This window comes from Schistosoma mansoni, chromosome 2 (assembly GCF_000237925.1).
Source record: "Schistosoma mansoni strain Puerto Rico chromosome 2, complete genome".
In the NCBI taxonomy this organism is placed as follows: Eukaryota; Metazoa; Platyhelminthes; class Trematoda; order Strigeidida; family Schistosomatidae; genus Schistosoma; species Schistosoma mansoni.
In genome coordinates, this window is record NC_031496.1 from 26,731,764 (window position 1) to 26,757,899 (window position 26,136).

At 31.2% G+C, this 26,136-nt stretch overlaps 1 protein-coding gene across 1 annotated transcript in view; it reads left to right on the forward strand.

Moving 5' to 3' along the window:
• Positions 1-1,594: 1,594 nt before the first annotated feature.
• Positions 1,595-26,136, forward strand: part of Smp_128250 (hypothetical protein) — a gene marked incomplete at both ends in the record, with an annotated part of 116,177 nt that continues 91,635 nt past the window's right edge. The window contains 3 exons of the mRNA XM_018796237.1: positions 1,595-1,668; positions 7,660-7,834; positions 24,095-24,431. Of these exons, the coding sequence (XP_018650470.1) occupies positions 1,595-1,668; positions 7,660-7,834; positions 24,095-24,431 (586 nt within the window). The remainder of the gene's footprint in view (positions 1,669-7,659; positions 7,835-24,094; positions 24,432-26,136) is intronic.

The following is a 26,136-nucleotide window of genomic DNA, read 5'->3' on the forward strand; positions in this document are numbered from 1 at the left end:
AAAGTATAATAACAATAATGGTAATATCGGTTGGTAATGAACGTGTTTTTAATGTGTACCAATCTACCACCATATCGAAGTTATCATTTCTAGTTTTATTTCTTGTTGTTGATACTTTCTATGAAAAGAAACCTAATTTTAATTAAATCAAATATCAACAACAGCAAATAATCATAATAACAAAAAGTTGGATGCAAAGGGGAAACAGAAGGCAAAATTTATTCAACCATAAAGATGAACTCATGAAATATTAACTATTTCCTTTGATGCTAACTGAATGGAATTTCATTGTCAACATCCGAAAGAAATATTACATAATGGTTGATGGTCAACTCAAATTTGTTTAATTATAAACTAATGATTTATAAGAACTACTGTCTCCAATTGTTCATAAGTGAATAGCTTTACTTTTGTTTCTGGTTAAGTCATGATTTTCATCATCAAAAAACATTGTTAATCATGTGTATTGTCGTTTTTACAAATGTCATTTATTCCCCTTTTAATAATGTATAAATCACTTGATGGTTTTCATTTCTAGATCATTATTCATCTAATGTGTTATATCCCGACGTGAATAATCAATAATAATTGTTGGTATCTCTTTATGGATTAATACTATATATATATATATATATATATATATATATATATATATTCACTTAGTATTGTTGGTTTGAATCTTCTCATTGATGTTTAGGACTGCACCTGGTCAGTCTCTTATTGGCATATATACATACTGTGCGTATTGCCTCGAGATTACCTTAATTTACAAGGATTATAAGCAAAGATGGATAGTGGCTAGCAGTGGAATCCAGTTTGACGCACGTTTCGTCCTATTTGGGACTCATCAGCTGGATGTAACTGGATCTCAGAGTTGATGTTCACTCCGGGACTCGAACTCAGTACCTTTCGCTTCAAACGCCATCACGTTATTCACTTAGCTATTGAGTTTTGATAGCCAATTGCTTGTGCAATGTGTTTATATGTTCATATGTTTATATTCCTCTTATTATCAGCTCTTGATGGATCTATTTGTTATTGTTATATGATTTACTATTCTCAAATTATTCTTAATCTATTAGTTACAGTTTCTAATACTCATAGTCACTTTTGGCTTGAACTCGTTCAAATTTTACTTTCTATTTTATGGTATGATATGGTCTGATTTTGCTTGTACTTATACCAGGTACGTTTGAAATTGATTATTTATATCGCGGCGGCTGAAATTGACGTTTTGGACTTAGCAGGCAGGACTAGACGGAAAATGCCTGCTCGTACTGGGGTATGCGTCATTAGGTTGATCGTTTAAGCCAGAGTATCTAAATTTAGCAATCGTATTTCGCAATATCGTATAAGTAAGGACATGGATAGCAAAGTGGATACTTTGCTACCTTTACTTGCATTCATACTGACTTTTATTTTGCGTGTTTGTAAATGTGCGGAAATAAAGCACATAGAAATAAAATCAATCACTCGTTTCCTGTTTTAATAGGCATATCCTTCTGGGATCAGTGTCCATATCAATGTAAAAAATATCAGATTACTGCCAGAATATGAAGATGTCGAACATTTAGCAAGTGATAATGGAATTGTTATGGATCCTTCAAGAAAATCCAATATGCAACACTGGCGTAAACCACTTGAGACAATCATTAAGACAGCATGTCGGTAGGTGATTTCTTTTATTATTATTGATTTCATTAACTTAGTAAGAATAAAACTGTTATTGCACAATGACTTAATTATCTTTCTCTGTATATATACAAAGATGTATACATACATGTATGATATCTCGCTATAGATTAATCGGAATAGTTTGATTCGAAACGCTTATAAATCAGGAAGTGATATACTTCTAAATAATAAGGCTCTTGTTAACCAATAGCATTTACAGACTGCTTAGTCAAATTTATCATAGTGATCTTGCCGTTTTAGGTCTCCTTTCATTATGTTTATCTATCTTACACCATAAATTCACCATAGATAATAAGAGATTCAAAGTAGAAATCTATTGTATGATTTCATAAGAAATGAGAATTACCAGAGTTATATAACTAATAAGTTACTAGTGTCACTTAAGTATATGATCTATAGTTCCACGTAGAATATATCGAATTCGTTTATTACCAAATGTGGAAATCAGTCAGTTAAGAGGACCATAATCATTACAAGTAATAAATCTTAAAAAATATTAAGGTAACCATGAAATTCTTAAAAACTTAAAGTTTCTGATAGTTTATAACAATGTCCAACAATCATAATATATTCAAGAAATTAATTAACATGTAGTCAACAATTATTTTGTTTATGTCTTTAATCCCGATTCTTCTTTGATAATTCACCTAATTGTATCATTAGAATTAGTATTCAGGATTCTTTTAAATATGTATTTATAATCGGGTATCACTAGTTGTTAACAGTATTTGATATTGTCTGAAAATGAGATTAATAATATATATTCTATTCTATTACCAACTTACTTACTCCTGTTACACGTCGTGGAGGAGCATAGGCCGCACATCAGTATTCTCCGTCCAACCCTATCCTGAGTAATCTATTCCAGTTCTTTCCAGTTGTTATTCATCCTTTATTTTATTTTATTAGGTAATGCTTAAGTTGAACAAGCAAAATATTACATTGTCATTAATCAAACTGAGTAGTGGAAATAAAACTATATAATTTCATCGTAAACAAGTTGTTAACCGATAGAAACTTTGAAATCACACTTCTTCATAATAAATTTCAATTATAATTAAGATCATTACCTAGGGTATCATATAAGGATTACAAGCAATAACTAAACATATAATTGCTAAATAAATAAAGATGTTCGTACATCACATGAATGTGTAGTTTTAATTTTTAAAGCATCATTGATGAACAAGGAGGATCTGATGCAGATGTAAATGCATAGATTGGCAAAGCAAGGGCAGCATTTCTACAATTGAAGAACATACGTAACTCTAAACAACTGTCAACTAACTTCAAAGTGAGAATCTTCAATGCGAACGTCAAGACAGTCCTACTGTACGGAGCTGAAATGTGGAGAACTACTAAGTCCATCTTCAAGAAGGTTCAAGTATTTATAAACAGTTGTTTACGCAAAATACTCAACATTCACTGGCCGGATGAAGATGAAGAGGAAATTAGGAAAAGATGTTGGAGGTGGACCGGACATACATTGAGGAAATCACCAAACTACATCACGAGGCCATCTCTAACTTGAGATCCGTAAGGGAAGCGGAAAAGAGGAAGGTCAAAGAAGACACATTACGTCGGGAAATAGAAGCAGATATGAAAAGGATGAATGTTAACTGGAAAGAACTGGAAATGATTGCCCAGGAAAGGGTTGGATGGAGAATACTGGTGGGCTGCCTATGCTCCTCCACGAGGCGTAACAGGCGTAAGTAAGTATGTAAGTCAGTAATAGTAACCAAGATGAGACTGGGAGAGAGAAGGAAAAGAAGTTCTCCATGTCATTATGACTACTGACTTTATTTAATTCATTTATAAGATTCCTTTTAATATAAACTTATTAGTCGAACCGAACAAAAGAATTACAATCAACTATAATCAAAATGATTAAATAAGAATTTTACAGCTGTGTTTAAACACCTTTCAATTAAAATTAAATTCATCCTACTTTAATTTTACCACCAAGATGTTTAAGGAATCTTTCTTTATAAAGATTGGTTATTTAATTTTTTTGTTTTTTCCAGTTCATATTTAATGAAATGACCTTAAGGTGAACAATTATAGTTAAATTAAAAATGTTCAATTTCTAAATTATTAAAAAAGAAAATAATGAATAAAAACACGAATGATATCTGTGTTGTTATTGTCTTTACTGACAGTTCCTAGCGTATTATTCAGTCATTGATTGATTGATTGATTAAACAAACAATAGAATGTATTCAAATAATTAAATGTTAATTTCCGGTTATTATATTTAGTTTTTTATCTTCATTTGAATCATAAAATGATACCATGATAATTGGAAACCGATTGAAAATTATTAAACAAGGATCTGATATAGTTTGTTAGACGGTTGAAAGTAGGTAACCTTCAAGAGCGTTAGATCTAAGTTTATTTAGAAAGGGGACTTTGTGTCTTTGAGATAATTGATAGTTACTGTGTTATTTAAACTAGCATCACTCAGCTTTAAAGTTTGAGATGTTAACACAAATCATTTGTTTAGGAATGGGTTACTGTGGGATTGCGATATTTACAATCATTGAGTACTGGTTAGATACTATCAATAAGGTTGTAATGTGGCCACTAGTTCAACTGACTCAATATCTCGGGCAATATTTGCAGATACTAGATCCGAGTTTCATATTAGTTGACGTTAGTTAGCATGATGTAAATGAAATTCTAAGGTAGTTGGTTTTCCCTATGGGACACATATTTTATTGAACTGTTTGAAGTTGCCAAACATTTGACCAATCGAAATGCGTTACAGATATTTAAACATCGTGATGTTGTTATTTTGTTTTGCATTTAGGTTTCTGTTTCAAAAGTTGATATTGACTTTATTTGATAAAGGAGTCCTATGGCACTTTTTACACTACAGTTGAAAATTCCCTGATATTCAGTATCTGATAAAATCGATTACATTAATTTGAAAAAAATACTTACTGAAAAGTGATAGAAAATATTGATTCAATAATCATTGTTATCACTGAATAACCTGAAGAAGACTGTCTGTACTGATAATCAGGAATCAAAATCATTGGAACTAAGTGAGAGAATAATGACAAGCATCACAATTTTATTTCACTAATAAGGGGTTACTCTGGGTCAAAAATAGTTATTAGTAGTTTAGAAATCAATTCAAATAACCTGTTCACAACGTCATTGAGTTTGGTAGTACAAACTAGACAATTGATTAGTAGTATAATGCATATAGCTGAAGATCTCAATCTTATTAGTTGTCTAAGGTAGTTAATTATTTATGATATAATGAAATAACTCTTTAAAGCACTTTGAGTATTCTGTCGAGTATTTTTTTAGTTTCTTTGATATGAAGTACATCCATCTTGACAGCTATTTAGACAACCGATTCTATAACCATTTGAATTAGACAACTCATTGTAATTTAATCTAATTGACTCAATCTCATTTTCTTTTCTTTTTAAGTAGTATGTTAAGGTAGAGAATTTAAAATAAAAATTATTTTATAACGAAAGAAATAATTAGTATGTAATCACTTAAGAATTGGCTAAATTTCTTAAATGCCGGATAATGTATCACCATTGATTGTCTGTCATTTCCATAATTCTTCAAATGAAACCAGGGGTTGATATAGTGATAGAGTATTTCCTTTTTTTAAAAAAAATTTTTCTTGATTAATTCATACAGACTTGAAAAACAAAAAAAATTTTCTTTTTTGAAATAAAATAGACCATAGACTATTAGACAAATAAATGATGGCTATTGTATTATGGTAATCGAATCATTGAATGATATGAAATAAAGAATATGATATATAAGAACTTTCTCGTCTAAATTAGAGCGAATCGTTTCACAGTATTTGGGCGCCAAGTTGATGTAAGGAATTAATTCCTTGGAAAAAGTTTGGACCACGTTGCCAGGCGAAATGTTGGATTTACTTCCAATTCATTCGTTGAGATTTTATAAATACATATTATTCCTATGAAAGAATATGATAATTGAAATTTTTGAGCATGAATGATTCTCCCTTCAGAAAAATGATACAATAATTTGTTTTGAATACATTCAAACAGAAGTTGTATACGTATACATATTTTTTTTTCTGGTTAGCGTTGTCTTAGCAAGTTAGTTTTCTACGGGAAGGGGTCGCTAACCCTTTTGCTCAACCCTCCTTTTATATCCACGCTTGGGACCGCCAGTAGCCCCGCAGAGGCTACAGGCAGAGTTATATATATATATATATATATATATGTAAGCAAGAAAAGGTCAGAGGTTATTAGGTGTTAGAATCATGTAAACATAAAGGGTGGATGGTGTAATAGTTGAGTGGAGTTCAGAGACAGATAAGATAAATTGTGTGATAATTTTAGAGGTAATAAAGGAATCATGGAATTAAAAACAAATAGGATGGGTTACGTATTAATTGAGTAGAATTTGGAGAGCTCAAGTGAACGGAAATGTGTGAGTGAAAGGGTGGTTTAAGGATCAGGTAATGAAAGACGAATGTAATACAAAACCAAATCTTAACCAAAATAAAACTAATGTCCAAGAAAAAAAAGGACACACAAAATAATTGAATATGCCTCCAAATATGTGTGGCTAAGAGAATTTGTATCTTTTTTTAGTAGCACTAGCCCTGAAATCGTTTCCCATTTTGTTTATAAGTATATTTATCCTGACTTATCTTTTAAGTTTATTTGAATGGTAAATTATTTCTCTATTGGTCTGAGCTGAAAAAATTGAACCAAATCATTTCAATAAGTTCTTTGATGCACTTAATAATGATAGCGCATATTGATATTTATATAACACTTAGTAGAATGAGTAGAAAACTGTCTTATGACTTGAAATGATATCTCATCTTTTCTTTATGAATACATGTTTAATTTGCCTTTATATAGAATAGACGATTTTTATATCTCCGAATGCTGACAAGTGACAATTTATTATTTTAGTATGGAGTAACAGACAACCAGTCATCTAAAAAGAATGAAGTACGTCACACTCTTTATCAAAACACTTTATACCACCAACTTGTCAAACAATTGTTCGCATAGCGTTTGAGTTATGTTTTAGACTGATCAAAATAGAGTTCTAAATATCAATGTTCAGTTTAAAAAAATCCCAAACAAGACGATACTCATCTATTGGATTCCACTGCTAGCTACAATCTAAATAAGTCAAAAGTTATCTGTATGTTATCATGCTTGTGAATCAAGGCTATATCGAGGCAATACGCACAGTATGCACATATGCCAATTAGAGACTGACCAGTTGCAGTCCTAACACATCGATGGGAAGATTGAAACAAACAATACGAAGTGAATTTAAAACCTAGATAGTTATCAAACCTAGGACATTAATGTATCATAGTTTGCTTTTTATCATTCAGATCACAATCTGAAAATCCAGTGGTCTGGATGAACGGTTGTTTTCTTTTTTAAATGATGGTAAATTACTCACTGCAAATCAAATGATTTTGTAATATCTCGATTCATTATCATACGGATGATCCTGATCATCTCTGATTTCATATTTATAATTGCTTCCAATAGAATTGAAGCTTTCGTTTCTTAAATTTTTCTGATACGTCAAATTATTGGACAAACAGAATAACTTTACTTTGTTCTCGATCCAAAGAATTATTTCACATCGGCCACGCTCTTTAATTAAATGATTTAGAGTTTACCTGTTCGATTGTTTCCAGATCTGAGGAAATTTACATAATTGTAAAACAGGCCGGTTACAAAAAAGAATTGATTATGTTTCTTAATTAGACATATATAAATTGATTTTTAATAATTCAAAAAAGAACACTCTTTCTTCAAAGTTAAGGGTATGCAGTGCAGACAAACGTGAATAAGCACCAAACTTGATCTTATCTTTTTAATTATAATTAACTGCAATACATCTATTTTTTCATTATATTAGAAACCTTACCTTCATATTTACTAAACTAAATGATATACATTATCTATTTTACAGGTATCCATTACCTAAACAATATTATTTGGCTATGCATCCTTATTTAGATAGACATACAACTGCTAGAAGGCATGTATGCCAACCAAATAATGTTAATTCTCGTTTATGTCCAGCTAATTATCCAAGTGGATATATATTTTATGATCGTTCTATAAATGGACAATGTACACAAAATGTAAGTTTGTTTTCTATTACATATTCCTTTGTAATCATCGTCAAATATGTGTAATAAACAAGTTTACTTTTGTTTGTACAATGAATTTGCAATTTCAGTTCAAAGTGTAATAAATGAAACACACACATACACACGTATATATATACATATTTATTTCAGTTATAAAAAAATAAGCTGAATATTCTGATTAAAATGATCATGAAGAATACACTGATCATCAGTAAACTGTTTTATAAATCTTATATAGTTGAGATCATGAGTCAATTGAAGCTAGACCACCATGGAAAACCTGGAAGCAATGAACGGCCGTTTCGTCCTATTGTATGACTTCTCAGAAGTGCGCATCCACGATCCCGCCTCGCGAGACCCGAACCCAGAACCTATCAGTCTCGCGCCAGAGCACTTAACCGATAGACCACTGAGCCGGCATTCAACGGTGTTAGTGTCTAACTTCAACCAATCCATGAAATTAAGCAACCATTCACTAATGACTTCAGTGAGTTGATATCATTCAACAGACCTGGTTGAACTCCACTGATTACTGCTTCTCACTAGGACTCCAGGAAATACCTCATGGAGCCAGTCACTAGTTAGCATATGATCATTATCTGAATAAAATTACTAAAACCTCCACAAACCCCCTTCTGTTTTATAAATCATTTGTAATTAACTCTACTTTGATCACATGAATAGTCATTCAAAATTAAACTACGTCAAGAGTGAAATAAATACCACTGATGGCGTTAGGTTTATACCATGAAACATTCTCAATCCATTAACCCTGACGTTGAATTCTTTATGGAGTTATAACTGTAATGTTGTAAACTTGGTCGAAACAGTTGTTGTTAGTTACCATTTGACTTTTAGTGACTGAATGAATTGATAAGAATAGTGTGGTCGAGTAATGATTACTACTAGCTGTCTATGGAAAGATCATTCTGATTGGAAATCAAAAGATAGAACAATTGCCTGGAAAAAATTGTTGTGTAATACAGTACAAAAGCAAAATTATATGTAAAATATTTCAAATAAAAACACATAAGTGACGGCATACATAAATGTATGATATAGATTCAGTGTATTATTCACCAAGCTAATGAAAATTAGACATTCGTCAGATTTAATCCTTACAAGCTATATCAGTCACAGGGATTTGTGTCAGATCACAGGTTAATTTAATTAATAATAGTCAATTATGCTAAAATCCTACATTACAAATACAAAGTTATTATTATGAACAGTTTATCAAAGAATGTATATTATAGTTTAGTTTAAATGTGAAGCAGTTTAGTAGATTATATTAATAAAGCCCACATGCAGTACTGAATAATCTTCGATTACTTGAAGAGTAGTTTACTTGAGCTTCGGATTTTTTCATTCTTATAGTTAAAGCTTCTTAAACAATGGTTTCTTCATTATCAACAATGATGAAATTGTCATCTTTCGGAATTCAGATAGTTCATGTTTGAAATGAATAAGTAATGTATATGAAGTTCTGAATCGAAATATGTATGAAGCTGTCAGTCTTGCATTAGTTTTAGTGATGGCAGAAGCCATTCAATCAGATACAGACGTGAATGTAGGGTGAATATTTTCCCAGTAATTATCTCTCCCTTCATTAAATTATTATTCATAAAGCTACAGGTTTATCTAAAAATCTCTGTAAAAGGTGAATATTATTTTCTATTTTTACGTTGAATACAAAAGAAAACCACTTCGATGTTCGATTATGAACACTGATACTATGAAATAAGGACCTGCACATGTGATAAATTCCATATATAACGAAGTACTCCGTACGGAATCTATAGTTAGTCAACACTGAAAAAACTAGAAAAGCTCATAGACCAAGTAGATATTACAAATAAACTTTACTTCTGAACTTGGTTGTTTATGTATGAATAGATCATTCCGATTTGGCTTCTGTATAAAAAGTCTACTATATCAGTGATACTGCGTAGAATGGTAACTAAACTATAGCGAACAGACATCTTTTACTGAGAAAGTGATGGGGATTTAGACAGAGGGCATTTAAAGAAAACCAGAGAATCTTTGAGAGTTAGCACTCTGGTTAATCAGCAATTTATAGACAACAACTCACTTCATCAACCAATTATTGAATCATAAACAACTATGTGGTCAAAAATCAAATCAAAGAGGATAGCATTCAAAATAATCTTGAAAAGAATGATGGGGCAGGAGTGAGCGACAATCGATCAAGATCACTGTCCACAAAACAGGCTGTTATTCATATATGGAGAAGGTTTTGAATAACCCACTTTTATCGGACATTTGTGCTGATGAATTTGTACAGAAGGACAATATAAGCTTCCTCGCTAAAACCACCCATCTCAGCAAATGAAATCCCTCCGAAATGCTTCATTTGAGCTGCAAATCTTCTTCACTATTGTAAATTTTATCTTCATGATTGACTCCAAATGAAATTCAGCCACTGCTGTGAATATTCCAATCTGTTCACTCATAACTATGATTACTTTAACTATAAAAACAATAACAAAAATAAGTTTTTTACATATCAACAATTGTAAACATGAACAGCTGCCTTTACTTGAAATGCTACCGTTAATTTTGAATTTATGTTTCTAAAAAATATAGCACACTGGGTTTGGGAATGTGGACAAATAGATTCCAATTAAATAATCTAAAAGCAAGGACGCCTGTACATCCCGGGTTTGAATTCCTGACAAGGTCTATTTACACGCATTCGCATCCATTACGATGATGAACCAGCAACTCACTGTCTCTTATTTTCAATAATAAGTATACTAGTATATTGTATGCTTAGACGTTAAGCGTAAATTCGATCAACTCTACCTTTTCTAATGATAAACCACAATGTTAGAATTTGGTTTATACTCTAAATTGTTGATGAGTTATGTATCATTTTCCGAAAGTATTTACATACATAAATCAATTACAGTTAGTTGAACCAAGATGTATACAATATTAATGTAAACTTTAAAATATGCACCAATGAGTTCCCAAAATGATAAAAACTGTTGAATCGTTACTAATGAGTAGTATAGCTAATTACAAAAACTAATGAATTACTATTTACATTACTGTATAAAAAGGCTATTTTCAGCGAATAACTAAATTTAACGGTAAAAGCTCAGACAAGAAATTATCACACAATATCTTTGACCACTAATGTCAAAACTAAAATTATCTGTTGGATTGGGTTTTACTTAGATTTTTCATTGACTCATTTGGTGTTGTTTACTTGTATCTTCACATTGTTATTTAGGACTGCAATTGATCAGTCTCATGTTGGAATATATACATCCTGTGCAGACTGCCTCGATATTGCCTTAAATTATAAGCTTTATAAGCAAAGATAGATGGTGGCTAGCAGTGGGATCCAGGACGAGTGTTTCATACCATTTGGGGATCTTTGTCTACATGTACTTACATCTCAGTAGTAAAGTGAATAAAGTGGTGGCATTCGAAGCGAACAGCATTGGGTTCAAATTCAAGAGTGAATAGTAACTCTGAGATACAGTTACATACAACTAAAGAGTCCCGAATAGTACGAAACGCGCGTCCTGTATTCCACTGCTAGCCACTATCCATCTTTTCCATTAATAATTTGAAACCTTATCAACACGACCATCAATAATTGTAATTTTATAGTTAAACACGAAATGAAACAACCAAGTATTAACAATTACATATCATATGTAAGTTGTTATAATTTAGAGAAAACTACATTTTATATTTAACTTGTAAACCTAGAACAACTACAGAGGAAAATGTATTATCTATTCACTTAAATACAGAAATCATACTTATATTCATACTTTAAGTCATGAAATTTATGTGTATATTTCTACCAGTTATCATATGAAATACGTTCATTGTATTACTGTGTTCAATAAAGGACTTTGCGGTTATTTTAATGCAATATAATATGTCTGACATTATTGGGCACAACATGTAGTTACAATTCAGTGATTCCTAGTTTTAATTATTTGTCTAAATGTGATTGTTTCGTGATATAAATTGTGAAAATTCAATAATCCATATTGCGATTGCATGTTGACTTGCTACCATCTGTGAGGGGTAATTTCAAGAGTTCCGGTGAAAAGCCGTTCTTAGCGAAGGTCAACGATGAAAGGCTTGTGACAGTTATCCGACGCAGTCAATGGAAAATGACCACGTGATGTTTTTGAATTGACCAAAAATTACTATTTACTCTATTGGACATTAGATCAATAATCTACAGTTTCGGTGCTACCTGAGTGACCTAATAGTCTTGGGGTCTATCCTTTGTGGTAAAGTAATGGATGTCCACTGTCAACGAGTCTCTCACTAAGAAAAAACAGCTATTCAGATCTCCCTAGTTTTCAATGATTGTCTAACTAATTATTATCCAAAGTGTAAACATCGGAAATATTCCATTCTTATGATGTCGATTAAGATAATTATTCTTTCACTCACGGTTCATTCAAATTGTGTTTTAAACTCAGTAATTAAAATCTTAATTAGGGCATTTAGTAGCTAAAATATGACATCTATACATCATTATTTGAGGTTTTTATGTCCTTATATGATAACTTATGGTAGTTTTTATCAACTATGTATTTGTCAGCAAATATGGATGGTGGAGTTCCATAGTGAACATCAACTCTGAGATCCAGGTACATCCAGGTGAAGAGTCCGAAATAGGACGAAACGTGAGTCCTGTATTTCACTGCTAGCCACAATCCATCTTTGTTTTTAATCCTAGTGACTTCATGCAATGTGCTGTTTGCGTTATGGACTTTCGATTTTAAATAAACTGGATTGATCCATATAAAGAAATCATTTATTTGATCTGATAGATAATTTCCATCTACTTGTGTCATTCAATCAGCCAATGTTTCTTTTATATGGCTGTATAATATATAACACCAATATCTGTCAACATTACGTTTGTAAAATTCTCCATTCATGAATATGGTATCTTTTTAAAAACCAGTTCTGATACCATAAGTTAAAAGTATACAATCAATACCAATCAATTCACCGTCAAATTTGGACAAGCGTAAATTACAAAGAACTCGACAATGAAACTTTGAAGACTGCATTGAAACATCAGTGAAATTTTATTTAGAAATTGCTATACGAAATTGATAATCATGACAACTACATTACAGGTCTGCGTATAAAGGTGAAGAGGTCATTGTGAGGGTTGGAAATTATTAGATTGACCCTTAATGAGCTCGTCAATTTTTATTGGTGCGAGGATACTTATCCGGATAAAATGTTTGTTTAGCGCTCCCAAGTCTAACTGAGGCCAATCCGCGTCTGAAAGTCAATCAGTAGCAACGTAAAATCTGGTATGTGTGCTTATTGGTTGAAGTTCCCAAACCCCATTACCACAGAAAGATGAAATTGTCAGTCAGACTCCTAGAGTAGTAGAGGAAGTTAGAGAATCAGAGTCATTAGAAAGGATTCGGCATCGAAAATATGATTTTAAAAAAATATAAATTCGTGAAAAGAAGCAAAACGCTATAAAGACTTCAGAAGCTTAAACTTTGGTGGGAAGATAGAGAATGGGTTCACCTGAGCCTTTACACACGATTTTGGTCCATTTCATTCAGTCCCTAACTATTGGTTATGATAATCACATGAAATCCAACCAGTTAGCCTAATCTTATTGACATGCTCCAATCTAATTATAAATGAGTTTATGGACTGATAACGCGTCTTGGTTTGACCACCCTTGACTTCCTACCGACATAGCTCTACACTAGGCAACGTCGCCCATCGAGGTACACAGTGGTTGGATATGCGTCACATATAAATCAACCACCTCATTTGATAATGACTTACTACCTCTTCAATTAATCTGCTATCCTTACTTAGTACCTATTCTTAACCCTGGAGTTTCCTACTATGTGGTCACAAAATGCACAAACAACGCTTCGAATACTAGTAACCTACTAATATCCACTATTCATAATCGACAAGTTTACAATCAGGGAATAGAAAAGAGCGAACATCTAAGCATTAAACTCACCCTTTTGTTTACAAACGGATATCTCGTCGATCCCAGTAGTGACGCAAGTTGGCAAAAGTCAATCAACCCTTCGTAATCCGTGCCAAGAATGTTTTAGACACCAGACCAACAGGTGTGATGAGACGCCTGAGATAATTGATGCAGTCAATAAGCTCAACTACTTCACTCCTGATACAAGTCATTCCTAAAACAAAATTTTACATTTTGAAGCAGTAAACCACATCCCAAACATACTTGAATTGTTGCTTATGATGGTCAAAAAATTCTACTTTTTGTCAGCGTCTTCACAAGTCAACAAGGGAATCTCCTAGTAGAAGATGAACCCCTGAAAAGTCAGATGATGAAAGCTTTATCTCCAAAAGTAGGTCTATGACAAAGTTAAATGAAAGTCAGAATAGTGAAAAAAGACTAACAAACACCACTGGAAACAATTTATCCCGATGATATTCCACTATAAACTCGAACTCTATCAGTGATGTTCATGTAGACAGTCTGTAGAAGATTAATGTATTTCATGTTACGTCGTTCAATGACAGACAGTGCCACAGAACTGTAACTTGGAACTATGTTTTCAATAACATTTTTTTTCTTAAATAAATAGTATTAACTTAAATGTATCCAATATTATTCCCAGGCACCTTAACAATACTTCCAAGTAATTGGTTGTACTTGAGTCTTCGGTAAAATTAGATTTAATAATACCTCTTATAGACTACAACTAAACTGTTAGATCCATCTAACCTACTATAAAGCCTTTTCCATCATATCCTTTAAACTTTTAACAATGATGAATCTATCGTTTTATAATCATCAATCTTAAAATGTTTTCCCTAAATCATTCATTTTCATAGAAACACATAGCAAATAAAGAGATTTCACACTATAAATTTCTTTTCATACAAAAATTTACGACACATTTTTTTCGATTACTCCCCCCCTTTTTTTTTCTATATTCTCATTGGAAACAATTCAAAGTTTATCCAAAATAATAAATCCACTAGACATGTCAATAGAAGATTAATAATCATCAATACTTTGTCTATTCCAATTTCTTTTTCTTTTTTTTTTTAAAAAAATTTAATTTGACAAACGTTACCCTGGAAAAGATCATGAAAAAAAAGATGGATCTTTATTCCTTTTCCATTTCTCACTTTGGAATAGACAATAAAAAATAAATGAAGGGAAACTGAAAAAGAAGCATGTCGATAGTTAATTTTCTATATTTTTTTTCTTTTCCAATTCAGCTTCCTTGCTACTACTACTACTAATTCACCTGTGAGTAGTTAGTTATCATTTTCCACTTCAAAGTCTTCACTTCTTTTTTTTGTTCATTTTGATTTGAATGAGAAAAAAAAGAAAGTTGAGATAAGAAATCAAAGAAAAAAAAGGGAGAAGGAAGAACTTTTGTCTTATCAATTCTTACCTTCCTTTTTGTTTTTTTTAGTCTTATGATACTCACGTATAAATGTCAACATTATTTTGTGCATAGATATATGACACGTTTATTTTAACTACTCATAAAGTGTAAGTATTTAATTTACGCATATATGAATAAAGTTGTCAACTATCTGAATTGTCTTACAGGTAGAGTTTATTATTTTTATTGTTACAGTCGAAGTTTAAAATGATGTTGTCTACAGTTTTCAATACTTTTTCCAAGCTACGAACTGTCGATTCCACTATTTCCGACATTAAGTAAAGACCAGTGAACAACCAGTGACATCTTTGACATGAGTGAATTACGTATATATATATGGCCTTGTCTACTCTGGATGCTATTTACTTCCAACACTGTATAATTAATTGCTTTATTCGATATTATATTTTTGGTATAACATAGAATTCTCAGTACAAAGTTTTTCAACAGGTTTTCTTTTCTTATTTCTTGATCGGTCTTGACGATAAATATTGAGTGATTGCTAGTTAGATGTTAGCAGTCCAGAACAAACAAAAAACAGAGAGCTTGTTGAAACAATTGGATGGTAGTAACAGGTATCCCAGATATTCAAACAGGACGCCTAAAACCTGACTTTTAACGAAAGATAATAAAGTATTACACTCCTGTCTTAATTAGGCTTCTTGTATTGTGATTCCTACTAGCTATACACAGATTTTCTATACGAAGTGATAATGATTACTTCGCAAAAGTCAACCATTTAAGTTGGTAATATTACTAAAGAGAGTAAGTCACAACATGAACAACTGATTTAAATCACAGAAAGATTCACCTTATAAATTATGAGAATAATCAGAAGACTGTAGATATGTATCATATATAATTATCAAAATAAAGAAATCTCCGTTCATGGGTTCTTGTCCACTGAAGATGCATGACAAAATTAACAAGACTCAGGAAATGTGTCTAAATTTAAATCTTGTCACTATTTCTACAATTCTGAAGATCATTCTATTCCAACTGATCTTCTATAGGATCCCACCATATTCACTTATTGTTAACTTTTAAAGCATCACTTGAATTTTCTTATCTGTAATTGGATCACTTTATATCATGTTATTCTATTATATCCTGGTTGGCGGATTATGCTACACTAATGGTAACGGGTGTAAGTAAGTAAGTATTCTATTGATGAAAGCATCCTGAGACATTGAACAGTAAACTTTGGATTGCGAAACTATAAAATTTACGACTTACCAAATATAAAATGAATCAAATCCTTCAGCACGCACTAGAACAGTGCGTTTCTTAATCATCCTCATAGGGAACTTCTGTGAAGCAAATTGAAATGAAAAGCTTTTCTCAGCGTATTAGGTTGTAAAAATCGATTTATTAAGGACTAACATCAGCTGAAAAATCAATAGAAAAACAGTTGTCCATTTCATTTTAATTTAAATTCATTTAACAATAGGCACATAACATTTACTTTCCCAGTCACCAACTACTATCTAAGGAAAAATGTTTCTCCAATACATAGCTGACTATATATGGGTTCATAAATTCTGTAACCTTCATTTTTTCGGTATGATTTGACTTCATATCAAATAAACTACCTAAGAGTTGAATTTTGTTGACTACGTAATGAAACTTTTCTTACTGTTCATACATATTAGAATGGTAACACTGATGAACTCAAATTCAAAAACAAAATCTCCTTAAGTTATAGCAATATTATGTATATTCCACATTATAAGTACTTTTAGTCAATTCAATTTCTACACACAGAAATCTAATCATTTGAATATTTATCGCATTTTCATTTAAAATGTTTTCAAAATAAAAATGAAGTAATGTAGCTAAGTTTCCGAACATATATTACTTACTTACTTACACCTGTTACCCCTCGTGGAGGAGCACAGGTCGCCCACCAGAATTTTCCATCCAACTCTGTCCTTAGCAATCCTTTCCCGTTCTTTGCAGTTGTTATTCATCCTTTTCATGTCTGCTTCTCCGCCTGTAGCTCTTCTAGAATTACTGCCGGTCCTAAGCTCGAGTAAAAGAGGAGGGTTGGGCATGGTGTTAGCGACCCCATCCCGTAGAAAAACTAACTCGCTAAAAAAATGCTGACCAGAAAAATTATTCAAACCATATATATTAGGTTAATTTGAATACCATTAAATATGTTATAAATATATTTTTGTTATATCCTAATGAGTAGAAAAAATGTACTTTTGACGTTTTGTGACTTAATGTAAGCCACTTCTTCAGAGTAAATAAATAACCGACATCAAATTAACGCAAGTTTAAATAGTACGATTTATTTGAAACCATCAAAATCTAACTTTGATATGGATACCTACAACTGGATTCCATTTATTTAATTGAAAATATGAATCTGTTACATTCCATTTATAAGTTACAAATGTAACTTATTTCAATCAACTAACTGCAACCCACTATAAACCGTTGAACATAACTGATAATAACTAATATTGAAAATCAGAGTTTAATACCAAAAAAAAAAATACATTTTCATTACTTTAGCTTCACAATGCCATATTGATTTCAGATGTAAGTTAATCTTGAATATATTGAATAATTCTGTGTATGATGCTTGAAAAACATTTTGCCCGCCTTTTTCTTTTAATTAAAAAGAATGATTATTTTTTTTTGAAAATTTACTTCTTTTTTTTATACGATTCATTTATCATCTAATTAAAATAGTTTGTCAATGTTCAATTAAAAATAGTTCATTAGGATGGCGTAAATTTGAATAGTTTGCATGAATGCGGTTTACAAATGGAATGCATGTTACCTGACTTATATCGTAAAACAAAAAACACAAAAAAAAAACATTCATGTTTCTTTCAGTTACATTAATTTAAAATTAGTTGGGTTTAGTTTTCGTTCTTTTTAAATCTTTTTTCTCCGAAAAAAAAATGATATTTAGACTTTCTGGTATCATTTTTATAAAGACCGTCACAAAACTATTTCCCTTGAATACATTTACACAGTTGGAAATTTAAGATATCTGATGAAATAGATTGTCTTAAAGAATGTAAATGTACATACCAAATAATCAATCAATCAACCAGATATTTAATCAAATGTTGAATTCTTTTAATTTTGGCGGTTCGACTTTAAACGATTGGCTTTCTTTTTTCTTGTTGCGAGATCAGGCAAATATTAGGGAATTTAACTAAAGAACATTTGTGTTTAAATGTTTTTAATTTGACATTAACATGGATACAATGATCTATTGTATCCATTTTACAAAATATGTTTTGTCTGAATACCATTTATTAAATCAAACTAAATCTATGTTTAAATCAAAGGAATCCTATTTAAATAAAGGATAAAGTATTTCAGTCATTGAAATTGTTTATTTTTTGTTAAATATATCATTAAAATTAAAAATATTTCTACACCCACCTAATGGTACATCCAAAACCTTCTTAGATCTCGATCATATTCAATAGGATGGTATGTTAAAAAGTTTGCTAAATCTTTTTTTCTTTAAATATACATTTCACAATAAGCACACATAATTTAAAGGTTGGATAACGTTTTTACAGATGATTTTGTAGTGTGTGCTACTGATGTCTACAGATATAAGTAGTATTTATCACAAGTTGAGAGTGAAATACATGAAGGCAGAAGAAGATCGAAGAGAAGAGAACGAGAACAGAGAGTGATTGGTGTGAAAACGAAGGTACAATGCAGTGTGAGACGATTGGCTGATATTTTCCAAATGAAAAATTTACTTTATGGTTCTCAGATTTTGCCTAGATATTCTGTAATTTTGTGTTCAAATACTTTCGATTGTCCTCACTTATGTTCTCGCTCACTGAAATTTGACTAAAATACGAAATAATGATACAGAGATTAAACGTTCAAATTTTATCAAAAGGATATATAGAGTGGTTTATTCTTGAACAATATTAGCTTCTACAGAGTGAGCTATAGAAGACATCTGATCAAATGGTTTTCAATAACTTACATAAAGTAAATTCAGAAAACTGGATAACTAAAATAGAGGCAATGGAAAATGCTCAAGTTAGGAAAGGTTTTGTTATCCTTGTAATTAGCTTCTAAACTAATGAGATCGCCAGAATACTCGATTTCAGACTAAAGAATTTATCAAGAAGGACATACATAGGGGCCAAGATAGTCTCCCTGTAACATGAGAATAACTCATTGCTACAGTCAAATGTAAATGAATATTCAAATTTTTTCACCTCCAGCTGTATCAACCAGTTTATATGTATCTCCTAAAGCAAATAAACTGAAAGATTAGGGTGTAGGCTTAGTGACTACATATTTTAGGGCATTCCACTGATTCTTTTTAAGTATTTTATATTTTACATAAACTATAACATTTTCTTTTCATTTCTCTGCTGCACAATATTCGTATATTTAACCTACAAATAAACAACCTTTTAAACAATTCCTCAAAAAATATTGTATTTTATTAGTCTACATATACTTATAAAACCGAATTAAGATTCTTCTAATATGAAGAGTGTACACCGTTTTGTTTTCATATTTATAAATACTACTATTTCTATATTGTAAGTAGTTTAAAAGAATTAATGAAATAAATGAATAAGCATTTAAAATTGGAGAACCTTTTCTGTATGGTTGAAATTATACAGGGTAATCCTTGGATCCATTTCAAACAATATTCGATCAAAACCGAATTTTCAAATCAAGGGAACATTAACCACTTAATGAATAGAATGATTTATAATACTCGTTAAAATTTAACTTTCAATTACAATTTTCGATTCCATTAGTTTTAAAAGTCGATATTCAGCCACAAAAAAAAACGTTCGCACATTTAAAAATTTTCATTTTTCAATTATCAAGTCATCAGGTAGTAACTCTTTAAATGTTCATTAGTTTCCTTTAAGAAAGGGGGGTTTTTTCAGTATTCTTTATTAATAAAAATAGTTCTCGAGAATCAAATGAATTAAAATGAATTCGTTCTATTCTGCTCAAATCTTGCATCCTGCTATCTGTAAGATAATAAAAAGTACTACGTATATTATTATTTTTATTATTGTTATTAGCTTTATTCAATATTATATTTTTGGTACAATATAGAATTCTCAGCACAAAATATTTCACCACGTTTCCGTTTCTAATTTCTTCATCGATCGTGACGATAAAAATTGAGTGATCGCTATTTGAATATTAGTATTTCAGAAGTTGACATGTGAATGTTATTTATTCTTTTCAATACATATTGCCAGCCATGACGTTGTCTCCGATTGTACATTTTCGTAACTTGTACAGCTAAAGGTCGTAAACCTTTCATAAACGCACCTGAATAGCTTACGTAATTAATTGATATAATGATCTGTCAAAACAAACAAGGAAACAGATTAATCGTTGAAATATCTAAATGGTAGGAATAGGTAGCCCAGATATTTCTCCACTATTTATTGATATCCAGTTAACTAACTTGGATTCATAATAACTGATTGCAAACATACTACAAAACCATTTCCTATGTTATATAACACTGATTTTTTTATCATGTACAGTTAAGCCATAAAAATCTATTAATCAACAACTGATATTATTGATTATTTTTCTGATGCTTATTGTCCGTTGTTTACTCCATTATGATTGAACAATAATGATAATAACAAAGTAGGTATCCTACTTCACTTCATAAATTTACTGTCGATTAGTCACTTTAAAACAACGTAGAAAGATAAAGTTAAATATGACTTTATTTAAGACATACATAATTTAGATATTCCTATGAACAGGCAAACCGAGCGAATGAATATGATAATTGGTAAGATATAGACAGGATTATCTGTGAAAGTGGTGAATATTGGATGATTTAGTCTTTATAGTAAGGTGAATAATATCTGAATTTCAAATAATAAATTTTAGCACAAATGATAGATACTCATAAGATGTATACAACTAAAAAATGCTCCTAGTTCACACTAAATAACTAGCAAGACCATAATTACGGAAATAAGCAAAGAGTAATGGCGACAAATGGAGAGATAAGCTCATACCTACAATCTAATCAGCAACGTTACAATCAAACATATTATGGACAAAAAGGAAGTTAGACAGAGGTTTTTATCAGTCTATTATTTTAATTCAACATCAGATTGTAGATTTGACTATTTTTATCAGTGTACATGGTCCACTACCGATTTATCAAAAATCATTAGAATAACTAAGAAAATGTTCATAACACTAAGAAATGAACGAAGAATGTTCTTTTCGGTAAATTCTTTTCAGATTCTACAATAATTTGTTCAAACTAATAATCCTAAATGTGGCCAAGTTTAAGGCAAACTACATAGCTTAAAGTTATATCACGTGAATATGGGACTGTTAACTAAAATTAAATTGTTATCAGAAAGGTTTTTTTGGATTTTATAGTAATTTAATAGTTGAGTTCATGAGTCAGTTGAAGTTAGACTACTATGGAAAGCCTGGAAGCACTGGATAGCCGTTTTGTCATAGTGCGAGACTCCACAGTGGTGCGCATCCACGATTCCGCCCGCAGGGTTCGAATCCAGGACCCATTGGCCCTGCGCGCGAGCGGTTGACCTCTAGACCACTGAGCCGGCATCCAACATTGTTAATGTCTAATTTCAACCAATCCACGAAATTGAGCCACCGTCTGCAGTGAGATTGAAATTGATGATCAGAATAAGTATAGGTCAGATAGAGTGAAAGAAATAATAGTGCAGTTACAAATTTGATTCAGTGTTAACTGAAAGACTATATTGTATAAACATTAAAATGAACTTAGTAAGAAATAATGATGCAGAATATATTAATCATGTATTCAGGAGACTAATGGTGACGTTAAATTAATAGTAATAGCACAGATATTTATGAATAGAAATAGCGGAAACAATCATGTTTAACTAAGAAAGCTTTTAAATACATCAGTCAAATCAGGTCATTCAATAGTTAGAATTACCATTGATTAATTGGTCCTAAGTTTGTCCAAAGTAAAAGAAATCGTTGAAAATTTTTGCTTAGTACACATGGCTCCTGTTTTTTAATCCGAATGATTACTGTCCCTGCTATTTGAAAGAATTTGAGTGTAACAGACTTTGGCAAAAAAATTACTGACTCAATAAACAATTGGCTTATACTGGCAGTATAAACAGTTTACACTAAATGGGCCAATATTTATAATAAATACTTAAAGAATAGTAGGTAAAAAAGTTGTAATAAATCCTAGTTTTAATTAGTTTATTATGTAATTACAATTGAATTACACTGATAAGAAATTTTTTTCATTAGTAATAAGTTGATTTCAACGGCGAGACTATAATTTATGGACGACCTTTGAATGAACCTCGACTGACCTTGAGAAATATTAGCTAATCAGTAAACAGTCAGCATAGAGTAAAAATATATCATACAAAAACAAAGAATTAAGGTGGATACACTTCTTTTATATGATCCAAAAACTTGTCAAAGTTAGAAAGAGGTTCAAAGGTTCCATAATCGTAATGCAAAAGATAGAGGAACTCATCTATATGGCTCCATAATATTTAGTCTCTGGAACCATGATAAGATCACAAAAAACCTCTCAACTTCGACCACATAGCATTAATATTGTTTGTGTGTACTCCGGTTGTTTAGCATTTTTATTATGGATATGTCCCTACAATACTCATACCACTGAACAACCGAAATTTCAGTGACATCTGCGGTTAATGCAGCCAATTTTACTGGTGCTTTTATCATACAGCTAGCAGCAATGATGATAATATGCCTTAGTTTCAATCTGGATCGAGTGAAAAAGGTTACTATTCTAGCAAATGTCTTCCTTCAAAATATGTTACATCGAAGAACATTACGGTAGTCTGCACAAGGTATACAAGTCATTTGATCACTGAAATTTCAAATAAATAAACTTCTTAGTAATCTCACTTATTGTAGCCACCTAATTGTCAAGTCTTCTCTAAAATCCTCCGTGAACCGATCGTACATGAGCACTGGGTACTGAAATTTGCGCCTTGACCTTGAAATCCCTCAGACTCTTCTGATTGGCTCACCCATAAATTATAGTCTCGTCATTTCAGTTTTTTTCATTTGAAGTTAAGTAATGTCAATTTTTCAAATCATAGACTTTCATTCACTATCTACACCGTTAACAAAATGTTTACATCCTCAATAAAAGAAATCATATTCATTCAAAGATTCCAACAACAACAATCAAGTAACGTCATATTCATATACAACACCTAATGAGCAACATGTTAGAAGTTTTACAATCTATTGACCTATCTAATCTTTCCTCATAACTGATTATTGTGTAATAAGAGATAATCATTTGAAACTTCATAATTGTCACTAGTTATTATTGTATCATAACGTAGTGAACAAAAACACTAGTTGGGGACACTCGAATGCACTAAATTCTGATAACTATACAGCAAACAGTTAATTTGCAAAATAACAACCAATTATCTCAATCTTCACTGTTCCTTCTGTAAATATCAATCCATCTTTTCTAATTTCATTGTTTGTGCATTATCCTAGCAACTGCGTTTCATTTCAGTTCTTTTCTTATCGGTCTTCCGCCAGAAAACATTTTATGTTTAACCATCACCATATACTACTTATATGGATATAAGTAGATCACACTACTATAATACTATGGAAATATTTGCATATCTTTTAATCTAGAATGTAACATTTTGCATGATTTCCTAGATATTTTATTTTTTGATGCTTGAATATAATTGCATTCATGTTTTATTTTGTTCATTATAAACCCATTGTCAGTAATTCATTTCTTCTTTACACTATGACTTTTCATTGATTCATATTATAGAAAGCTTCATATCTACCTCCTCAATTAAATAGTTTCTATTGTACAATCAATTCACCATTGGTCAATAAATTATTTCAAGAGAACATTATAGAAAGTCAATCTTATTTAAAAGATATGCATTGTGATACACAACGACGTATCTGTCAAACATGTTTAAAACAATCATGTTTAAAAAGTAAAACTGAGTTATTTTCAGAGATGAATTTGAAGAAGGCTCAACACAATTTACTTAGTAACCATGGTGAAATTGAAAATAATCATGATTTTAATGAAGAAATATTCTATGGAAATTTATTGCGTGTTAATACTATTGAACAAAATATATGGCAAGCTAATGGTATGTTTTTATTTCTACATTATTATGTTTCCGTAAATGTAGATAGATTTTCTTCACAACATGACTAAAGGTAACGATGTACTCAATACTTGGGACACGCGGACATCTAACTCGATTCAGTAATGCGCACTCAGAGGACTTCATAAGATATATAACCTAAGACTTATTAGTCAGTATCTAGTGGTTCATAATTCCAACCTCGACCAGCATATTGTGCAGTAGGACAATCATCCCGTATGATTAGAAGTTCTTTTTTAAATCTCGACATACTCCAACTTCATCAACCAAGAGTTACCGAAATTCGTTAAACAGAATGCTATTTTGTTTAATTGGTTAGTTGTTGAAGTAGGTTCACTGTCTCCTTTAATTTTTAAACTGATTTATACGGTATAGAGAAATAATTTATACTCACTTAAGCGACTTGATTGTAATTCTGTGAAGATTCAATGATTAGAAACACACTTTTGTAGTGAAACATGTATCTGTTAACATGTTTTTTTTATTTGGAATCCTGATATATAATATCCTATATGTGCTTAGATTTCCCTACTGTGTCGTTTCACAAAACATAATAGTTCACTAAATTACCATTTCACTTACAGAGATATTACTCGCAAATTATACAAACTTATTTAAATAATATACACATTAAAAACCAACCAGTTTTCTTGGAATATATATTTAGATTCTAGTGGTCGGTTCTATGTCGAGCTCACATAGCTTATTTTAGCTTCTGAACAAACAAACTTATCCATTCTTCTCAAGCTACACTTTGAACTTTTTATTTATTCGCTTATCAACCTTGTTTGTTTTTATACGAGTGCATATGTGTACACTTCTTATCCTACTCATAATATGTCTGTAACCTATTTCTATCCTGCTCTAAATATTGACTAACGCTTGATTAAATCGAGTTGGCTCACATGCCTTCTCCAATCTGCTTCACCCTTTCCTTTTCGTTTTCTCTCTTTAACTGCCTATTCAAATCACTGAGTGGATGAAATATGCACATTCAAAATCTATTTTCGTATTGGTTTATTTACTTGCATTATTCACTAAAGCGAGCTAAGTTAATAATTATATACGAAGAAAGATGACATATGTATTACAATAACAATCATTCATCCAATCTAACTGGAGTCAGATATACCTGGCCATTAAAACACTATTTATCTGCGAAAAAGCAGATACAATTGCTTTATAAGACGCATTCGGAAAGCAAACTCTGATTACTTGTTATCTGCCTTAAACCAAAAACTGTAGGCGAGTTAATAGACGCATATCGATAGAGTAGAGTTTGTAGAAATCAGATTTGTAGTAAAGGAGAATGTGGGCATGGAAAAATCTATTTCGATATTTTTCTCGTAGAAAATGTACATCATTTCTCAATACAGCCATCAATATAAGTGACATAAGAGAATTGTAAGCGGTACATATGATCAAAATTGTTACATTATTGATAGGTTTGTAGCCCCAATTGTTATATGATAAAAGCCTACTGACTGAGAAACAGTTTAATCAGTATTGGTCAAGTATAAGTGGTGCAATTTACAGTTATCCAACCTTCATGTCAATGGCAGTTTAGACAAATCTCATGAGATAATTGCCAAAGTTTCTAGAACAATTGTGGAAATTGTATACGAAATAACAAATCAGCTTTAAAGTGATTTAGCTTAGTAATGGAGAGGAAATCAACCTTTTTGAG